Here is a 20,107-nt window from a genome sequence, read left to right on the forward strand (position 1 = left end):
CACACACACACACACACACACACACACACACATACACACACACACACACACACACACACACACACACACACACACACACAAACACTCTCTCTCTCACACACACACACCAACACACACATACACACACACACACACACACACACACAGGACCCACACACACCAACACACACATACACACACACACACACACACACACACACACAAACACTCTCTCTCTCTCACACACACACACACACATAGGACTCACACACACCAACACACACATACACATACACACACACACACACACACAGGACCCACACACACCAACACACACATACACACACACACACACACACACACACAGGACCCACACACACCAACACACACATACACATACACACACACACACACACACAGGACCCACACACACACACACACACACACACACACACACACACACACACACACACACACACACACACACACACACACACACTAGTACTCATGTATAACAGACAGTTTCACTGATGCTATTGTGTCTTTGCTCTCTAACGTGACTTGTACAGCTGAGGTTCTTTCATTCATTCATTCATTCATTCATTCTATAATGTTTCTCCATGTCCTCTATCATCTACCATTCTCTGTCCTCTATCAGTCTTTCTCTCAGTCTACCATTCTCTGTCCTCTACCTGTCTTTCTCTCTTTCTCTCACTGTGTCTCTCTGTGTCCTAACTGTCATTATCATTTGAATCTCATCCTACTTGCATTTCTATCATGTTAAACATCTATCAATCCCTTTCTCCCTCCCTCCCTCACTGTCTCATCTCCCTCTCTCCCTCCCTCCTTCCCTCTCTCCCTCCCTCCATCCCTCCTTCCCTCTCTCCCTCCCTCCATCCCTCCCCCATGCCTTCCTCTAATGCCATCTCCATCACTCACTAATGCCTTTTATTCACTTGCAGTTTAAACCTGTCTACCTCCCTCCTTTCCCCTGTAACAAAAAACAAGGTATATTACGGTCCTCTCTGGGTGTCTGTGTGTGTGTTTGTGTGTGTGTGTGTGTGTGTGTGTGTGTGTGTGTGTGTGTGTGTGTGTGTGTGTGTGTGTGTGTGTGTGTGTGTGTGTGTGTGTGTGTGTGTGTGTGTGTGTGTGTGTGTGTGTGTGTGTGTGTGTGTGTGTGTGTGTGTATGTATGTGTGTGTATGTGTGTACGTGTTTATGTGTGGCTGTACGAGGGCCAGCCCAGCAGAGGCTGTGGTGATTCTGGTGGTACTCTGCAGTTCTCCCTTCTGCCTGAAGGGGGTGTCTTTCTGAAGGTTGCCTGTCAGTCTTGCCTTCCCATACATACACTATGTACTGTATGCCTGATGTTGGCATGTAGCGAGCTGGTATAGCCATCTTAAATGTGCCTTAAATGTTGAGAGTGTTGTTTCCTGTCTGTAGGAGTTACTGTCCTTGTAGTCTGTTTGTTATAGTCATATGCACTGGTCCTGGATATGCTTATGGTTGGATATCAGTTCAGCTGTTTAGTTGTTGTTGTATTGTTTAGTTGTCCCCTTGTGTCTGTCGTCATAGATGTTTTGTAGGAGAAAGCTCATAGCTCTCTGCATAGTTAAGAGTGCCTTAAGGCTGTCTTGTCCATCTGTCAGTGAAATCACATGTATTTTGATAGATATCAGCATGCTTATAGTAGAGTTGAGATCTCAATTGTCTTTAGTCATGAACCAGGTGACTAGACTAGCTCCCGTAGCCTGTTGGAGCAGTATTCAAGCATTGAGTTTCTGTGGAGCTCACTGGAGATACTAACCTCAGCCTTCCAGCAAGGGTGCGCACGAACCTGTTTGAGGAGGGAAAATGAGGAAAACTGGGACTGACTGTGACTTTTTCTTCCTCAGTTGGAGCGGATCTCCATTGAACAACGAGGGGGAGAGAGAAAAGAGAGGAAGAGGAGTAGAGAGAGAGAGAGAGAAAAAAAGGAGAAAAGAGAAGAAGAGTTGTGTGGTGAGAGAGGAGTAAGCTCTCAAGAGCTGATCGAAGGAGCGGATTAAAATACTGAAAAAAAAGTCTTCAAAAAAATCTTTAAAAATGATTGTAAAAAAAATACAAAAACATATATATATGAACAACAAACTACAAACTCTTGTTGAAAGATGTTGAATTAATATATAGGTAAACCCTGCTGCCAAATTAGTTGAGCGATTGAGAAGAAGGATTAATTTTATTCTTAAAAATAATAATAAATGTATTAAAAGTTACATTTTTTGTTAAACTTGTATACTCTTTTCTGTTGTCTTTCTGTTGGTCTGTTGTCCAGTGCATGCTCATTATGGGCTTTGACCATTTCACTTTCATACATAGCAGGGTTCACATGATGGTGGTTTAAAAGAGAAACAACATAGTAATGGTCAAACACACAAAACCTGATATCCTCAAATACCTAAAAAGGTTGGTGGTCTGAAGTGCTTTGTCACTGGTATGTGTTTCGAAAGCAGGTGCTCTTTGGTCTCAAGGGGATATACAGTATCACTTCTTAAAGAGGTTGGTTTGACTTGGCTTGCAAAGCTTGAGGAGTGTAGGCTATGTGTCACCGAAAATCCCCAAGTCACACTGCTTTTTATAATTAAAAAGCCTTTAATGTAGGTGGGCTTACAGTACATGTTGCGACAGCAAGTGTCTTCATCAGAGTACACAAAACTGATACCTGAAGAACTATAAAAGTTTTACAAAAAATAAAAAAAGTGTATTGGACTCATACATTGCATCTGCAAAATGGCAACAATAATACATAAGAAAGGAACTCTTGCAGACCACAGCTGCAGGTCCCTCTTGACACCACAAATGCCTTAAAGTTGTAGATATAACAAGTGGAAGGTCTAAAAGGTAAAGACTTCACAAGTAGAAGGTCTTAAAGTTAAAGGTACTGAATATAACAAGTGGAAGGTCTTAAAGTTACAGACATAACAAATGGAATTTTGGAGGAGCTCAAGGGACTTGGTGGAAGTCCAACAACTGGCTGTTACATGATCACAGCCACCAACAACCTACATTTGAGTTATACTGAAGGAAAATATGTATTATAGATGTATTAAACTCTGTGTGCTACTGATTAAGGACTTCCTACCGTGGCTGATGAAAGACCTACTGTAGCCTAATTGACATAAAACAAAGGACAACAAAGCAACATAACAGCAATGCATTAAGGCCCCGTCACATTACAGGCGGCATGCGCTGCATTCACCGCTAGAATGCTCTTGGTTGAGGTAACGTTCTAACGATTGTTGTTGTGGTTACCGCTGGGTTCCACGCAAAAGACCATTGAAATGGCGCTACACTGAGCGCAGCGGTAGACCAGTTCTTGCGCTCTCAACCCATTGAAAGTAATGGGTTTCATAGCGCATGCCGCGTGTGATGTGATGGGCCCTTACTGGCTGGAGACAGCTATGACATGCCCCCATACTGGATCTGCAATCTGAAGAAGCACTGTTTCACAGGCCATAGCTAATCACCAACCTAGCTGAATCAATGCAACACAACACACAACCAGGTTATTATCATATGTTATAATTTATTGATGAATATCAGTCACGGTAATCAAAAAAATATATGTTTTCTCAGCTTGCTCCTTAGCTTTTAAGATGTTTCTAAGACACTGAAGGCAGAGCTCAGTTTCCAGCTCATTAAAAAAATAAGACTACTTGACTTTGGCTTTACAGCTTCGAAGGCACCCTGGCGTTTTGGTCATCAGAAAGGGCTGGACAGGCTAGAAAAGAGTCGGAGACCGACCCGGGAAAGAGATAAAGAGAGCGTAGACATAGACGTAGAAGACGTCCTTAGATGTTGGATCTGAAGGGGATGTCCACGTCTTCCATCTGTCTGGCGTAGTCCTCGTCAAACATCTTGGCCTGTTCTGGAGTGAAATGGTTGGCCCAGTCTCCAACTTCCCCTGCAACAAAAGAATTGCATCATATATTGTTGGTAGGTAGGTAGATAGATACAGTAGATAGATAGATAGATAGATAGATAGATAGATAGATAGATTGATGGATAGACAGATAGATAGATAGATAAATAGACAGACAGATAGACAGATAGATAGATGGATGGATGGATGGATAGATAGATACACTTATCGAACTATCTGTACAGTCCATCGAAGACAAAGGTGAAGAAACAATGCTAGTAATAATTACTAAAGAGCACTTTTTGCGTCTCAGATTTTATAAATACAAGTGTTCCTTGAGCAACTTTGCTAGAACTGAACTGTTTGATCTGCAAGATGTCCTTTGAGTTTACGACTGGCATGAAGGCAGTATTAGACAGACCTTTTCTCATAAAGGGAGAAATGGATTGGTCGAACACAGGCTTCGGGATGAAGGAGTAATTTGCCATGGGGTTGTCTTTCATGGCCTTGAACGAGGTCAGCTGCACAATGCGGTCTATGATGTCATCAGAGAGCGACAGGTCCAAGTACTTCATGATGCGTATGATCTCCTGCCGAGGATTCTGGGAGAAGAGAGTTTGAAGAGCAAGTTATTATTAACCAGTAGGCCACGGCTGCCTGTACAGCTGTCCATAAAGGGGAAAAAGCCCCAAAAATAAAGCCTTTAAAGAAATCGCTGCTGTGTAAAAGATCCACACTAATGGCCTGCGCTGATGTCCTACCTCCTTCATGTCTTCATAGAAGAGGTAGAGGATGTTCCTTCTCTCTCTCTCCTTCCAGTAGCCTTTCACATGGTCATACCAGGAGCCCCAGCCCACTACAGGAACAGAGATCAAAGGCCAACTTGGAGGAACTCGTATTTCATATAACCTGTATAACCTCAAGATGTACTCAAAATTAAAAAAAAATGGGCCATGTTTGGGTACGTTTGAAAGTGCTACTGTACATAGGATACGTAGAATGTGCAATATTATATTTGTCGGTATCAGATAGGAAACAGGAAAAAGGTGCAATCAACTCTTTTGTATGCAGCCTTTCCTTGGCCGGGTTTCCCAGAATCGTTAAGAAGCTCTTAAGTTCTAAGAACTTCTTAGGAGTGTTGTAAGAATGTTCTAAGAACGCTCCTAAGAAGTTCTTAGCACTTAAAAGCTTCTTAACGATTCTGGGAAACCCGGCCCTTATCAGTTATACATTTGAACCTGCGTAGTACCCTAAGAGATGAAAAAGGCCTACTACGGTACACAATTTTCTGTGAAAAGTGTCAAAAGGTCTTTCATCAACATCTGTCACCTGCCATCCAGTTACCTGCTGTGGACTGTGATTGTATTGTGTAGGCTAGTCGTGGCCAAATTTGTTGGTGCCCTTATAGTTCATTGAAAAAATAGTTGTCACTCACGGTCTCCCTTCATGAACTTGTGGATGTATCCATCCCAGGGTCCCGGCTCTGGCTGCGTCAGGTTCATGCGGTCAAAGTGGTAGTAGCTGACCAGGTTATCCTTGGCATTACGCGCCACGTAGATCGCCTGCCACACAACAACCAACCAATCACATGATGCGCCACGTAGATCAGGTGCCACTTAACAACCAATCAGATTACGTGCCACATAGATCGCCTGCCATGCAATAACCAATCACATTACACACCACATCACCTGCCACACAATAACCAATCAAAAAGTGTTCAGGTTTCTAGGCCAAGTACACTTGCGTATATAATCCGTGAATTGTTTTAACACACAGAGCACACAGTGAGGTGATGCACACACTAACCCGGAGCAGTGAGCTGCCTTGCTGCAGTGGTGCTCAGGCAGGCAGCAGTGATGGAATAGGTGCCTTGCTCAAGGGCACTCCAGCTGTGGATGTGGGCACGGTAGAGCCATGCTCACACACTTCCCCCACCCACACTTTTCCTACAGGTCGGGGATCAATCCGGCAACCCTTCGGTTACAAGCCTGAAGCCCTAACCAGACCATGAATCATGTGGAATAAATGATATTGGCCGGGTTTCCCAGATTCGTTCAGAAGCTCTTAAAGAGGAACAATGCAGGATTGGCGATTTCATCTCTGGTTTCGGTTTCGTGTTTCGTTTTCGCTCGTATTATGCTTGCATATTTCTCTGCAGAGCTTCCCCGACAGCTTTAGTGTGTATATTTATACATATATAGGGTATATATAAATATATAAATTGCAAGCGTGGTTCTTCTTGTTCCTTACGCGTCTCTGACTTCCAGATGTAAACAGCAGACGATCGTTGATCAGAAAGTTGCAAGGTTGTAATAGCGGATAGGGACACTAGGGGCGGGAGGAAATGTGACTGTTTTTGATAAAACTGGTCAGTCAAGCAAAACAACGATTTCTAAGCGATTTTATGACTATGAAAAAGTTGCATAGGGTCTCTTTAAGTGCTAAGAACTTCTTAGGAGCGCTCTTAGAACGTTCTAAGAACGCTCCTAAGATGTTCTTAGCACTTAAGAGCTTCTTAACGAATTTGGGAAACCCGGCCAATGAAAGTCTGCTGCTTCATCTGGTCTGACGATAAGTCTAAGACTATGATAAGGCAAATTCCATTAGTTTAACTGCCAGGTCACTCTGACCTGGGTCAGTCGTTGTGGTTTTGTGACAAGGCTGCAATGTTCTGAAACAAGTCATAAAGTTGTAAATGTCACTGGTGTCGCTCTAGTTTTTGTATACGCTTGTAGGTGGATGTGTGCGAGTGCACGTGCACATCTTAAAAAACAAATACGCCGTAAAATGAAATAACCTGTGTGGGGAGTGTGCCCAGTAGCAATATAATTCCTGAGTTATAAAAAACGTCTAGATTTGTATGAGATGGCCTGGGGGTGGGCTGGATCCCACTCCTACAGCAGTTGAACCCAGTTGACCTCTGCGATTCCCACCTGTAGCCGAGGTTCCGTACCTTACACTTGTTCTCCCAGAATCCCTCGGGCACCAGCTGTATGGGCAGGTGAGTTTTGATGACCCGGGGCGGGTCCATGTCCTTCAGGAGATCCAGGCCTGAATAGACGAGGAGGAAAGAGCTCACGGATACAGACTGCAGTAAACTACCCCAGCCAGTCAACATGTCATGCTCCAGCAATGAAGGGAGGGGATCATCAGAATGGTGTAGTGCAGCTTTAATATACACTCTCTAAAAAATAATGGGGCCAGTATTGGTTCTTCTGAACGATGCCATAGAAGAACCTTTATCAGTGCTTCAAAGAACCATCGAGGCAACAGTTCTTTAAAGAACCATTTAATGAAGGGCATAATTAAATTGCCATAATAGGCCTAGCCCGTTATGATCTGTAGCTCTGAAGAACCATTTCCAATGTGAAGAACCTTTCGCCAGATGTAATGGTTCAACCATAGGGTTCAACACAGTTTTGACTCTCCATGGAACCATCCAGAGATGTAAAGAACCATTTAAGCACCTTTATTTTTTAGTGTAAAACCATGACATGGACATAAAAAGACACATGCTTATTACAATGTGTCCTTACTGAATGCAGGTGACTGAAAACGCACTGCATGGAGCTATCTTGGTCTATGCTGAATCTGCAAAGGTACACTATGCAGGTTCGGGTATTTTTGGCAACTGTAGGGCTTCCTCTAGAGTTGCAATATATCTATATTTTACTCTGCCGACAATTTTCGTTTACCTTCGGAAAGGTTATATTACAGTAAAGTGAAAATCTTGCATAGCGTACCTTTAAAAATGCACCTCTGTTGCTTCATGTCTTTCAATCAAACCATTTCAACACAGGCAACAGAGGTATGAAGAAACAGAGCATTTGATGACAATTCTGCTCAAAATAGCAAATCTCATCATCACACTGCACTGGGCCATGTCCAGATTCAATGAAAACAAAGTAATCAAACAGATTTTGCTGCTGACACTCAGTTGTACCGTATATACAAGTACACGTAGTAGGCTATTATACTTAACGAGAAGAACACACAGCAATAAAGCAATGAAATGACAGAAGACAATATGGAAGAAATACCACAACTAGTGTGTGTGTGTGTGTGTGTGTGTGTGTACCTGATGGAATTGGTGGGGGGGAAAAGATTTCCAGGAAGGGAATCCTGACTGCTATCGGAGCTCTCTTGGACACATCTGGATCCCCGTTGTTCAGCAACAGATCCACAATCTCTTGAGTCCAGGTGGTTCCTGACAAACACAAGGGATCAGCATGATGAGAGGGGAGGTGTGAGTGAGTGTGTGTGTGTGTGTGTGTGTGTGTGTGTGTAAACTAAATAGAAGCTTTGAACTGTAGTGTTTGGGCCAAAGTGGGTTGAGTTTGGGCCAAAAGCACTGCTGACACATCTAAAAACCGTCCTGCATTTCTCCACAGAACACAGGGGTCTGAATCAAGTTCCCTTTCTGCGATCCGACCGTCTTTCAGACATGGGAAATGACCTCACACACTGCTCTCCCTTCTCCTTCTACATAGTGGGCTGCAGAGTGGACAGTATGTCCGTCTCAATCAGGACAGGATCTGTCCAGTGCCACACCCGACTCAAACTGCTGAGCTCTGCTAAGAGACACGGGGTCAGGGCGATAGGAATGTTGTCCGTGTGGTCAGGGCGATAGGAATGTTGTCGGTGTGGTCAGGGCATTAGGAATGTTGGCGGTGTGGTCTGAATGACAATTCTGACTCCTCTCGATCTCTCAATCATACTCAGCTCATTTAACAGCCACCTTGGATTTTGTTGGACCCATAGAGTTAGAACCAAAAATAGAAAAATAATAATAGACTCGAAATGCATAATCCAGCAGTCAATAACATACCAGTCACCAATGTGGAGGTACTGGTATGATTGTCTTTTATGAAAATGTGTGGGGGAAGTTGTTGGGGTTTTTTTGGTGTTTGTTTTTTTTTTTTTATGTAGGGCTGTTTGTGTGTTCTTATATGGACCTTGAGTCTGACAAATAAAATGATGATGATGATGATGATGATACCGCGTACACAGACACACACTCTATCTCTTTCTCTCTCTCTCTCTCTCTCTCACACACACACAGTCACACTCACACACTTGTGGACAGATGTTAGACATTTACAATTCTGCTGGGGGTTGGGGAATGCTGGAGATTGTTGGATAAGCATTGAGTCTCAGAGTAGAGAGTGCAGGGGGATGTTCATGTTCCAAGAATGTGACAAATGAAGTGAACTTGTCGTAAATATCCTAGAGGAACCTCAAGGCCCTTTCCTTCATGGGGCTGGCTCCTCTTTTGGGAAATGTAGCATTTAATGGCCTTTTATACAGAAGTTCGGAGGGAACGTGACAGAGTTTACCTACAGCACTGCTCTTACCGGGTCATTTATTCCCAGCCTACCTAAAACTGTGGCGTGTGATTTGATCACTTGCTTTCAACCCACCACCAGCAGCAGCTTCCAATCACACCTCCTACAGTATCTTCTTTAGTTTAGGAAGAGCATAAGGTTGCCCCATCACACCCCCCATCTTCTTTTTTAGTTAGGAAGAGCATAAGGTTGCCCCATCACACCCCCCATCTTCTTTTTTAGTTAGGAAGAGCATAAGGTTGCCCCATCACCCCCCCCCATCTTCTTTAGTTTAGGAAGAGCATAAGGCTGCCCCAATCGCACCCCCCATCTTCTTTTTTAGTTAGGAAGAGCATAAGGTTGCCCCATCACACCTCCCATCTTCTTTTTTAGTCAGGTAGAGCATAAGGTTGCCCCATCACACCCCCCATCTTCTTTAGTTAGGAAGAGCATAAGGTTGCCCCATCACACCCCCCATCTTCCTTAGTTAGGAAGAGCATAAGGTTGCCCCATCACACCCCCCATCTTCTTTAGTTTAGGAAGAGCATAGAGCATAAGGTTGCCCCATCACACACCCCATCTTCCTTAGTTAGGAAGAGCATAAGGTTGCCCCATCACACCCCCCATCTTCTTTAGTTTAGGAAGAGCATAAGGCTGTGCACACGGATCCTGCTTGACCTCTGCCTGCACCGTAGACTCTTGTATGATCCCTGCAAAGCGCTTCATGATCATGGCTAGAGACTTTGCCAACAACACACGCACATTTCACTTCCTTCTCTTCTTGCAAACATTTGGAATGTGAACTTGTGAAATCTGGGTCAAACAAACCAGACTCGTCCCTAACCCAACGCTCTAGGAATATAAACACCCCCTGGATCTGATGTAAACAAGTGCTGTAGAAGTAGTCCAGCAGCTGCCTGACTGTGTTTGAATCTTGCACTCGACATCGTGAGAGAGTGAGTCCCTGTTGCTCTGGACAAAATATCTGATAAATCACCCAAGGAACCCAACGGAAGAATTGATATCTATGGTGTCAATATTCAATGGCACTAAGATAGTATACCAATAGAACAGAGATGGTACCATGGTTGTCAAAACAAACAACTGAAAAGGAAGTGATCCAACCAGAGGACCATTACATGCAACATAAAGCACTCCAGTTGTGCATGATGTAAGAGCCTTCATTCTCCTTACTGTGTCAATGCAGCATCAGAATACGTTCGAAGTTGTTATTTTACGGTTAAATTTTACGGTTGCTCGTAACCGGAGGGTTGCCGGTTCGATCCCCGACCAGTCCACCACGGCTGAGGTGCCCTTGAGCAAGGCACCTAACCCCTCACTGCTCCCCGAGCGCCGCTGGTTGGGCAGGCAGCTCACTGCTCTGGGTTGTGTGATTCACCTCACTGTGTGTTCACTGTGTGCTGTGTGTTCACTAATTCGGTTAAATTGGGTTAAATGCAGAGAACTGAATTTCCCTCACGGGATCAAAAAAGTATATATTCTATTCTTCTATTCTATTCTAAATGACTGCATTGTGTTAGCCTGGCTAGCGCCTATACCACTTCTCAAATGAGACGTGGTCTGGCAGCCAGACGTTAATTTTCTCGTATTTAAAAAAAATGCCCATATCCGTCCATTGGGCGCCACGGATGTCTATCAAATGCGTCTGTGCATAGCTCATCATCACCTTGCTCTCCCCCCTGTTCTGTGATTGGTCCCCTATCTCAGGCAAAAATTAGGGCGGTAGTTTCCAGACTGCCTTATCAGCGTGAATCAAATCGCGCGCAAGGCAGCATGAGTATGGTATAAAATTCTCGCCAAAAGTTTTGTGTGTCTGTAGAAATATTTTGAGCTCGTAAAAATGTTTTGTGTACATGCAAAACGATTTTGTAGCTGTACATTTTTTTTATGCATGTGTAAAAATTATTTGTGCATCTGCGTTCATGTGACCTAAACAGCCAATCACAGCACTGATTACTGTACAGCCAGTCAGCCAAAACTTTTGGCGGGAATTTGACACCATACATGGGAAGACCCAGGCCAGGCCAGCGTGGTGTGGCTTTGATTGACAGGCGTCCTGCGGCGCACCTGCTTTGGGGTAGGTGGAGATGAGCAGGTCGGAGGGGTCGGGGCGGAAGGCCCAGACGGAGCTCCAGTTCTGGGCGATGTGGCTCATCAGAGGGACGCCACGGATCTTGATCAGGGGGAAGCGGCGGATGGCGTCCCCTGCTCGCGCGATGGCCTCCGCGTACGTCAGCTGCTCATCCTTCTGCTCCATCACTAGCGCTGTCTCACGGACATGCGCATACACACACGTGCACACACACACACACAGACGGACACACACAGACAAGCAGACAGACGCACACACACACACACAGACGGACACGGACACACACACACACACACAGACGGACACACACACACACACAGACGGACACACACAGACACACAATTACATCATTACGTCATATGATGAATTACTTTCTAAGCATGTATGTGTGTGTGTTGTGTGTGTGTGTGTGTCTGTGTGTCCGTCTGTGTGATAGAATCGAACCTGGATCCCTGTGGACACTTGGACCCGTATTTTGTTGTGCCACAGCGGCCCCAGAATAGATTACATTTTTAGTTTGGGTTGTTTTGCACCATTCATTGTAAGTGTGTGTCTGACTATAAACCCTTGAACTGTTATTGAAAACAGAAAAAAAAAATATATATATAAAATATATCAGGTTTTTGCATTTTTGGCAATCTCATAACATCTTGTCAACATTTCCGGATGATAACATTCTATTTAGGTGGTGGCAATTTTTTTCTTGGCCAATTTCCAAGATGGCCGCCACCTGAGACGACTGGATTTCCCCGACTACTCTCCATGTTCTTCATCATACAACTCAACACATTTCAGATAGTCCCTTATTTTTTCTTTGGAGTAACTTTTGTTTTTCCTAACTCAATCTTGAAAATATAAACTTATAACCTTAACCTCCCCAGATGCAAGTTTAACAGAACACACCAACTTTTTAGGAAACTAGCTTATTGGCTCTTCCCCAGAGTTGCTGTAGGTAAATAACACTTCAAAATGTAGACAAATGTTCCAACAAAGAAACCCACACTAAATCTGTTGTTATTACATGCGCATTACACACACACTTTGTACAGTCACACACACACCCAAAAACATTCTATCTCTTAACACTGCATTCTTTATAGCTAACACAACATACACTTCTTCACACTCAATACCACTTCCATACTCAATCATTACCTTACTGTTATCCCACCCTCACTGTCTCTCTTCTACTCACACACACATTCCAAGAAACACACACACACACACACAGTCCAGCAAGACTAGAGCCAGCACTCCTCTGTTCCTCCGAGCTTGTGCTTTTCTTGTCTGTCTGTCCCTCCATCATGTCTCCATGTTTCTGATTCTGTTTAGTTAAGCTCGTCTCTGTGCTCCTGCTTTTGTCAAAGTGTGTGTGTGTGTGTGTGTGTGTGTGTGTGTGTGTTTTTCTCCCTACCTTTATCCTCTAATGGTTGACAACCGTGAGTCCCTGACTCTTTGTCTCTCTTGTTCTCAAGTGAATCCTCTTTGTTGAAGTCCGCCTGCCGAGCTTTTCCTTCTTTCCACGAAGTCAGTCTAAAGTCCTGTTTTTTTCTCCCCCTCTTCCTCTCATTCAGTGAAGTGTCAGGCAGGCCCTGAGTGGACGCACTCTCCCATCAGAATGCCTGCTGTAGTTCCACTCAGAGCTGCATGTTGATTTCTCTCTTCCCTCCACATATGTTCCTCTCTTCACTGTCCCCGAGTCTCGTCTTTCCTCCCTCGACTCGTCCAGACCTGCCTCTTTTAGACGGACGCGTACGAGTGACTGGCCTCACGTGAGCCTGACCCCCAGAGATCCTCTCCTTATCTTCTCACTTCACTGATTAGACACGTGCCAACTTTTTTTTTTTTCTTCTGCTGTCTTTCTGCACACTGTTAATGACCTCTCCCTCTCCCTGTTGATGTTTTTTTTGTGTTGCTGTGGTTCTGCGAAAGAGTCGAGAGCTGCATTTGGAGTTGCATTCCAGGAGCTCTGGGGCTCTTCTGCAACATCCAAAGCCGTCACGGCTGAAATCTCCAATTTGAACAATATTATCTTAGCACTTAATCTCGCATTCCCGTGGAAAGTTTCGGGAGGGAGCGTCTGACACATCCTGCATTCGCTGAAAAGTGGTGAGAACAGCATGAAGCTCTCCACTCTGCTCTCCCAGCTTTGAACAATGAGGCTCTTTGTGACAACTGGGACGTTTTGTCCTCATAAGCTTTTCCCGCATATAAAAGAAAAAAAAAGATGAAAATGATGACGACCCCTTTTATGAGCAACTGTCTCTCGGAGCTATGCTTGCTCTCCTCGATAAAGATCATTCTTCAACCAGTTTTGGGGCCACCCCCACTTACTCACAGACAGTCATAACAAATGTTTCTATTCCACTTCCATGGTATCCCAGTTCCCTTTGAGAATTAAACTCCAAGTCCAATTTTCACTCAACTGTGTCAGTATGGAGACTGATTAAGTTATTGATAAACTTTATTGGCAAACGGAATAAACTTTTAATCGGACAAACTTCAGAGGTTATAAAAAACTTTAAGGGTGTTAATTGGAAAAACAAATATGGACATGCTAGTCAGTGTCTTCATGACACGTGTTTCTTTTTCCAGAGTTAAAAAACATTTAAAAAAAAACAAAAAACTGCACGAATGACATGAGAAATGGCATTTAGGTAGAATGCATGTCCAATCCCTATGCAAACACAGCACTGGGGCTAACTGCTCAAGACAGAAATCTTTCAGCAGAAAAAGTAACTCTTATGGCAGTCCGTACCAACATCAACACAAGCTCTAAGACTCACAAATACAACAATATCTGTCTCACCTTCAAACTTTCACGCAAGCGCTATTTCCCACCAACACAAGCATATGCAAGCACTCAAATATGCACACACACACACACACACACACACACACACACACACACACACACCCCCCCAACACAGACACACAGACACACACACTAGTCAATCTGCTTGTTTTTCTTGACCCTCTGGCCCTCTGGATCCAGTAGCCACACCCGGTTTCCTGAAGTGGCTGCGATAAGCCCCGCCCATTTCCCTGCAGGGCAAACAGCAGAGCTAAACACTGCAGACAACAAACCCATGAACCGGGACTCCGTCTGAGAGAGAGGGAGAGAGAGAAAGAGGGAGAGAGAGAGGGAGAGAGAGGGAAAAAGAGAGAGGGAGGGGAGGGAGAGAAGGAGGGAGAGAGAGGGGAGAGGGAGGGAGAAGAGAGGAGGATACAGATAGACAGAGAGAGAGAGAGAGAAAGATAGAAATAAAGGCGGTAAGGCAAACAAACAGAGACCGTGCGTGCAGCAGATTGCCCTCATCACAGAGACACATTACAGAATACAGCGTGTCAAGATGGCTGACCATGAGAGTGTGGCGGTTGATGACTTTCAGCATGTTTAACTGGCTTCCTGCCGCCACCATGCGATCCCGGCCCAGCCAGTGGCACGAGTAGATCTGTGGACAACAGATGGGCATCATCAGGAGACAGAACTCATGCAGAACTATCCCTATGGTTTATAAATCACATTACATTACATTACATTTGGCTGACACTTTTTAGCCAAAGCGATGCAAGGTTAGTTTTTATTTCTAACATGATTCTATCAACACAGATATGTACATCGATAGTGTGATACGTTGTCTCGGGTGTTCTATGGAGTGGCAGGCTTAAGAAACCGCCGACCTGCGCTAGCCTAGCACCGGCGAACGCCGCAACTAGAGGGACTGGATGACATGTGCTGAAAACGGCTGTCATATGAAACACAACTCACTTTGCTGTTTCCATAGGGATCGGGGAGAACCTCAGACACTTTCTCTGCTGACCCATATTCCCATATCTGATGGAGAGACCCAAACACACACACACACACACACACACACACACACACACAGACAGAGACAGAGAAAGAACATCCACACACATGAACAGGACGTGACCCACTGATATGACTTGTGAGTTGATGTACAGTGTGTGTGTGTGTGTGTGTGTATGTGTATGTGTGAGTGACATGATTTGAGATCAAAGGTCACAGTCTGACCTCCAGGGTCTTGTCTGTCCTCCATGACCCTGTGAGGATCTGATGAGTCACGGGGTCAATCTGTAGGGCGTCGCCACAAATGTGAGGACCAGAGAGCATTCTGGGGGAAACACACACGCACGCACGCACGCACGCACACGCACACACACACACACACACACACACACACACACACACACACACACACACACACACACACACACACACACACACACACACACACACATTATATTGAATAATATATTGCATAATATTAAATGTCGGCGATGAGTTAATGTTACTACCTTAACTACAGGTATGATAGACCACTGCCTTTATGTACTTCAATTACCACCAACAACTTAAACTTTCTTCCTACTTTAATATCTCAACTTTTTACACTGGATGCAAACATACTTGTTTTTACAACATTTTTTTTATACTGGATGCAAACATACTCGTTTTTCCAGCATCAAATATGCATCTACTGGACTGGACTCTAAATACAGCATATTTAAATAACGTCTAATGTCAGTAATTTGTGTTACATACATTATTGTGGCTTACCTAACAGCATGTGGTTGTCTGGTGTCCCAGAACTGTATGAACACAAAGAAAACACACACACACACACACACACACACAGCAGATTTACTTATGTCTGACTGAACGTTTAAGTGATAATTGTACAGCGTTTGCTGAAACCATGTGCGCAATCAATGGGTCATGATTTAAGTTAGGCAACAAGCAAAGCATCTCATGCATCTCATGGAACACTATGCAGTCATTTGCCTCTTTATGAGGTATACTGTTATCAGGCAACTAGCTTTGGCATCATCCTCATTCACATTTTGATGATATATGATATTGTGAAGGTGCATCATTCTCACCAGCCACTAAGAATATGCACTATGAGTATGACTGACTGACTGACTGACTGACTGAATGAATGAATGAATGAATGAATGAATGAATGAATGACCTGAAGAGAATTTGTTTTGCACTATGCAGTTCTGTGCTCCGGGCAGGAACAAACCACAACAATGAAAGACAACATTCACAGCACAACACTGCTGACTTAAGGCTCGGGGGTGGTGTTTGCAAGGTTTTGCATATCTTTTAGGAAGTAAACCTGCTAAGTAAAACCTGCAGTTTTATTACACCTTTAGTGAGGTTTAGGGGTGTGTGTGTGTAACGGTAGCCAGCTGGCACATAGCTGTGCAGTATGTACGTTGTGTAAACCTCCCTCCCGATACAGGCCACAGCACCTATGTAACCTGCGTTGTGTTTAAATGTAAATCAGGTTTCAAAGGCCATGTATACTTGCGGATATTTGGTCTCTGCATTTATCCCATCTGTGAATTAGTGAACACACACAGCACACAGTGAACACACAGTGAGGTGAAGCACACACTAACCCAGAGCAGTGAACTGCCTTCCTACAGCGGGCAGCAGGGAGAGGTTAGATGCCTCAGGGGCACTTCAGCCGTGGATGTGGGCATGGGAGAGCAGTGCTCAACCACCCCCCCGCCACATTCTTCTGGTCGGGGATTGAACCGGCAACCCTTAGGTTACAAGCCCGAAGCCCTAACCAGTAGGCTCTAAAGTTGCTCAAAAATGTAGTTGAGAGTACCTACGCCTTCTGGTATCTAAGGCAAATCCCTGATATATAATGAACTGATTTTTGTCAAGTCAATAAACTAGCTTCACATAGATATTGAGTTAGTTAGAGTTAGAGTATGTAACTAAAGCACATTGAATGACCTCTGTGTATGAAATGTGCTATATAAATAAACTTGACTTGACTTGACTTGACTAGTTTGAGCTTTGGCTTGACTTTCATCTTTGCACCTTGCCCTTAAAATTAGCATCCGCCATGTTGGCTGTGTGCAGCTACCTGAACAGTGTTGTCCCATCCTCCCGATATGAACTCCCGCTCTCTCTCAGGGTGAAAGGCCAGAGCGAACACCCTCAGTCTGTGGCCGTCCATCAGTGTCCTGGTGGAGCTGACAGAGGAGACGAGGAGGCTTGAGCTCTTCCACTCTCGTATAGTGCAAACACTTAGCTATTAGCTCAATATATGGAGGCCTCGCATATGCAAGCACTTATCTTTTGGCCCAATATATATATGGAGGCTTCGTATAGTGCAAACACTTAACTTTTAGCTCAATATATGGATCATGGTATGCATATTTATGAACTGGTGTTGCTATATTTGGTAAGAATCACTATCAGCAGACAATTGCTCACAGACGGCTCGCATCTCATTCTTACAACTGAACAGTTCACTGCAGTCTACTGCAGTCAACTGCGCTCAACTTGGGTGTGATGCAATCTTGAATTCCATGTTACGCCTTATGAGGCATATGAAGTGCGCCGTATCACTAGCGCCGTATCACATCTTAAGTGTTGCATGCTGGGAAATGTAGTCGCTGTAGTCCCTACCTGGCTTTGTAGACCTGCAGCGTCTGGTGTGTGGCGAGGTCGTAGAGGTGGATGGTGGCGTCGGAGCCCCCGGAGGCGGCCTGCTCGTTGGAGCAGGAGACGGACATGCAGAGGGTCTGCCTCTGGGCGGGGCCCTCGCCCTTACCGCCCTCCACCGCCTCCTTCACACTCCACATGCACTCCTCCCCCCACACGTACCAGCAGCGCACGTGCCCACTCGCGTCTGCAGGGGTGACCAGCGTCCAGGAGCAAGGGAGGAGAGAGAGAGAGAGAGAGAGGGAGGGAGGGAGAGAGAGAGAGAGAGAGGGGGAGAGAGAGAGAGAGGGAGAGAGAGGGGGGAAGGAGAGAGAAAATCATACTATTTGATTCCGTTTTGATGTTTTCTGTGTATTCTGTATTTGCTTCGGCAACACTGTTTCTATTTCAACGATGGTGCCAATAAAAAGTTTACTGAATTGAATTGAGAGAGAGAGAGAGAGAGACGGAGAGGGAGAGAGACAGACAGAGACAGAGAGGGAGAGAGAGTATAAAGTAGTAGAGAAGTCCAAGATGCATAAGAGAGGGGAAAGGAACATGTGATGAACAGAACCATGAAGAACATGAGAGAATAAGAATAAGAGAGTGATGAGAGAGCGAGAGAGAAAGAGATCATGAATATAACTTCATATGAACATCTTGAAGATAGGGAGCAAGTGGATATACAGCTTGTTGTTCTCACAGGTAGCCAGCAGAAGGGAGTGTGACTGTCCACTCCGACAAAACTTGATGGATGTCACTGGCATCGAGGCAAAGTAACAGCTGCTGTCTCTGATCCTCTTCACAAAGTCTCCATTCTCCGGGTTGTACAGCTGCATCAGGGACATAGGGAGAGGGAAGTGACAAGAAATGAGAAGACGGGAAGCAAAAGATTTGACTCATGTCCAAAACAAAAGTTTGACTCATTTCCATGGCATCGTTACCTTAGATGTAAAATGCATGATTCAAAAATATTGAATCAAATGCACAGCATCAATTTAACAGGAGGAAAGACAGAGTTGATAATGGATAGAGAGAGAGAAAGAGAGAGAGAGAGAGATACTACCAAACCTTTATAGTGCCGTCATTCAGCCCAATAGCCAGCAGGGTTCCCTCAGGGTTGAACTGGCATGACATCACTTCACAGGAACTCTCTCTGTGAAAAAGACGCAGCATCATCACTGACTGATAATAATTATGGTTATGGTTATGATACTTAGCAGATGCTTCTGTAATGCGTTATGCACACTGGCTGACTTGTCATGCACAAAGCTTACAGTACATGGTGAATATGGAGGTTTTCATCGGTTCTAGGTTGTGTTGGAATTCTTCTTGTCTCTTGCTGTGGCTGTTTTTGGGGTCCCTCGCCCTTGGCACTTTTCAACGCAGGTGAATGTGACGAAGGGACCTTATCTTTCTCTGGGTCTTGGTCAGAATCAGGTTGTTCATTTTCTGACTCCGTGTCGGTGCCCGAGTCGGTGTCCGAGTCGGTATCCGACGAACCCAAAGACTCCGGCTCTGATTGCCTCTGCTTTTCACGAGCATCCTCTGCTATCGAAACAGGTGCGACAACAACGCCGTCGGACATCTGAATGATATCAATATGTTATGATTAATATGCTTCATTAGCCTACTGACAGCATATTGTGGGGACTCTGCTACCGGTAAATGGACAAACGTCGTGCAAGGTGCGAAGTCGTAGCCTTTCTCAAGTTCCCAAAGTTAACCTTTGAATACTAGCTAACCGTAATGCTAGCTGATGTTAACTTTACTTGCTTAGCTTTTAATTGACACCATTGACTCATTCTACATAAATAAAGATGTATATATACATTCACATTTGTTGTCCTGCTAGTGTATGTACATGACGGAGCACAGGTCTTCGACAGTGACCAGGAAGAGCTCACCTCAGAAAGAAATATGCCGATGGAGGGTGAAGTTTTGTCCTCTTCAGATAACTCGAGTCCTAACACCACACACGTTGCTAGGCAACATACTCTTTTCAGAGTTGTAGCAAAGATCCTCTCTAGACCTAGTTCTAGAACTAATAGAAAGAACCCTAGAGCTAGAACCTAGAACTTAGAAATTCTAGCGTACGGTGGTTCTGGGATTTCATTTGGCCAGAGAGGGTTAAAGCGGAGCACGTTTTGGCACTTTGATCTTTGATTTGGCACTTGCTTTTATCCAAAGCGATGTACAAAGAACACAGTTAAATATAAAAATAAGTCTGTCTCGTTTGCCATGTCCTAGATTTAACATAATACAAACGTATAAAATAAAAGGATTTAGAACTATTGTTCGTTAGAACTA

The 20,107-nt window shown here is 44.4% G+C and overlaps 3 protein-coding genes across 4 annotated transcripts in view; 1 reads left to right on the top strand and 2 right to left on the bottom strand.

The window, feature by feature from the left end:
* atp2a1l (ATPase sarcoplasmic/endoplasmic reticulum Ca2+ transporting 1, like) overlaps positions 1–2,251 on the top strand; it is a 17,778-nt gene extending 15,527 nt beyond the window's left edge. The window contains exons 23-24 of the mRNA XM_062527146.1: positions 942–987; positions 1,874–2,251. Coding sequence (XP_062383130.1) covers positions 942–946 — 5 coding nt within the window. The 3' untranslated portion in view covers positions 947–987; positions 1,874–2,251. The remainder of the gene's footprint in view (positions 1–941; positions 988–1,873) is intronic.
* Positions 2,252–3,504: 1,253 nt separating this feature from the next.
* Positions 3,505–13,393, bottom strand: sult1st6 (sulfotransferase family 1, cytosolic sulfotransferase 6). 2 transcript variants are annotated; one of them, XM_062527148.1, is made up of 8 exons: positions 12,734–13,393; positions 11,295–11,496; positions 7,961–8,089; positions 6,836–6,933; positions 5,315–5,441; positions 4,641–4,735; positions 4,301–4,481; positions 3,505–3,921 (listed from the first exon to the last, which is right to left on the bottom strand). In XM_062527148.1, the coding sequence occupies exons 2-8, from the start codon at positions 11,482–11,484 to the stop codon at positions 3,809–3,811; spliced, it is 933 nt and encodes a 310-aa protein (XP_062383132.1). In that variant the 5' UTR covers positions 11,485–11,496; positions 12,734–13,393; the 3' UTR covers positions 3,505–3,808. The 2 variants fall into 2 exon arrangements, with proteins under 2 accessions (XP_062383132.1, XP_062383131.1); XM_062527147.1 differs by having other exon boundaries at positions 3,506–3,921; positions 11,295–11,492; positions 12,734–13,385.
* Positions 13,394–14,252: 859 nt separating this feature from the next.
* On the bottom strand, positions 14,253–19,772 carry LOC134070719 (WD repeat-containing protein 38-like). The gene is made up of 11 exons (XM_062527149.1): positions 19,705–19,772; positions 19,075–19,385; positions 18,869–18,953; positions 18,501–18,630; positions 17,783–18,005; positions 17,235–17,343; positions 15,905–15,936; positions 15,359–15,458; positions 15,092–15,157; positions 14,682–14,774; positions 14,253–14,425 (listed from the first exon to the last, which is right to left on the bottom strand). The coding sequence occupies exons 2-11, from the start codon at positions 19,383–19,385 to the stop codon at positions 14,267–14,269; spliced, it is 1,308 nt and encodes a 435-aa protein (XP_062383133.1). The 5' UTR covers positions 19,705–19,772; the 3' UTR covers positions 14,253–14,266.
* Between the last annotated feature and the right edge of the window lie 335 nt (positions 19,773–20,107).

This window comes from Sardina pilchardus, chromosome 22, assembly GCF_963854185.1.
Source record: "Sardina pilchardus chromosome 22, fSarPil1.1, whole genome shotgun sequence".
Classification (NCBI taxonomy): Eukaryota; Metazoa; Chordata; class Actinopteri; order Clupeiformes; family Clupeidae; genus Sardina; species Sardina pilchardus.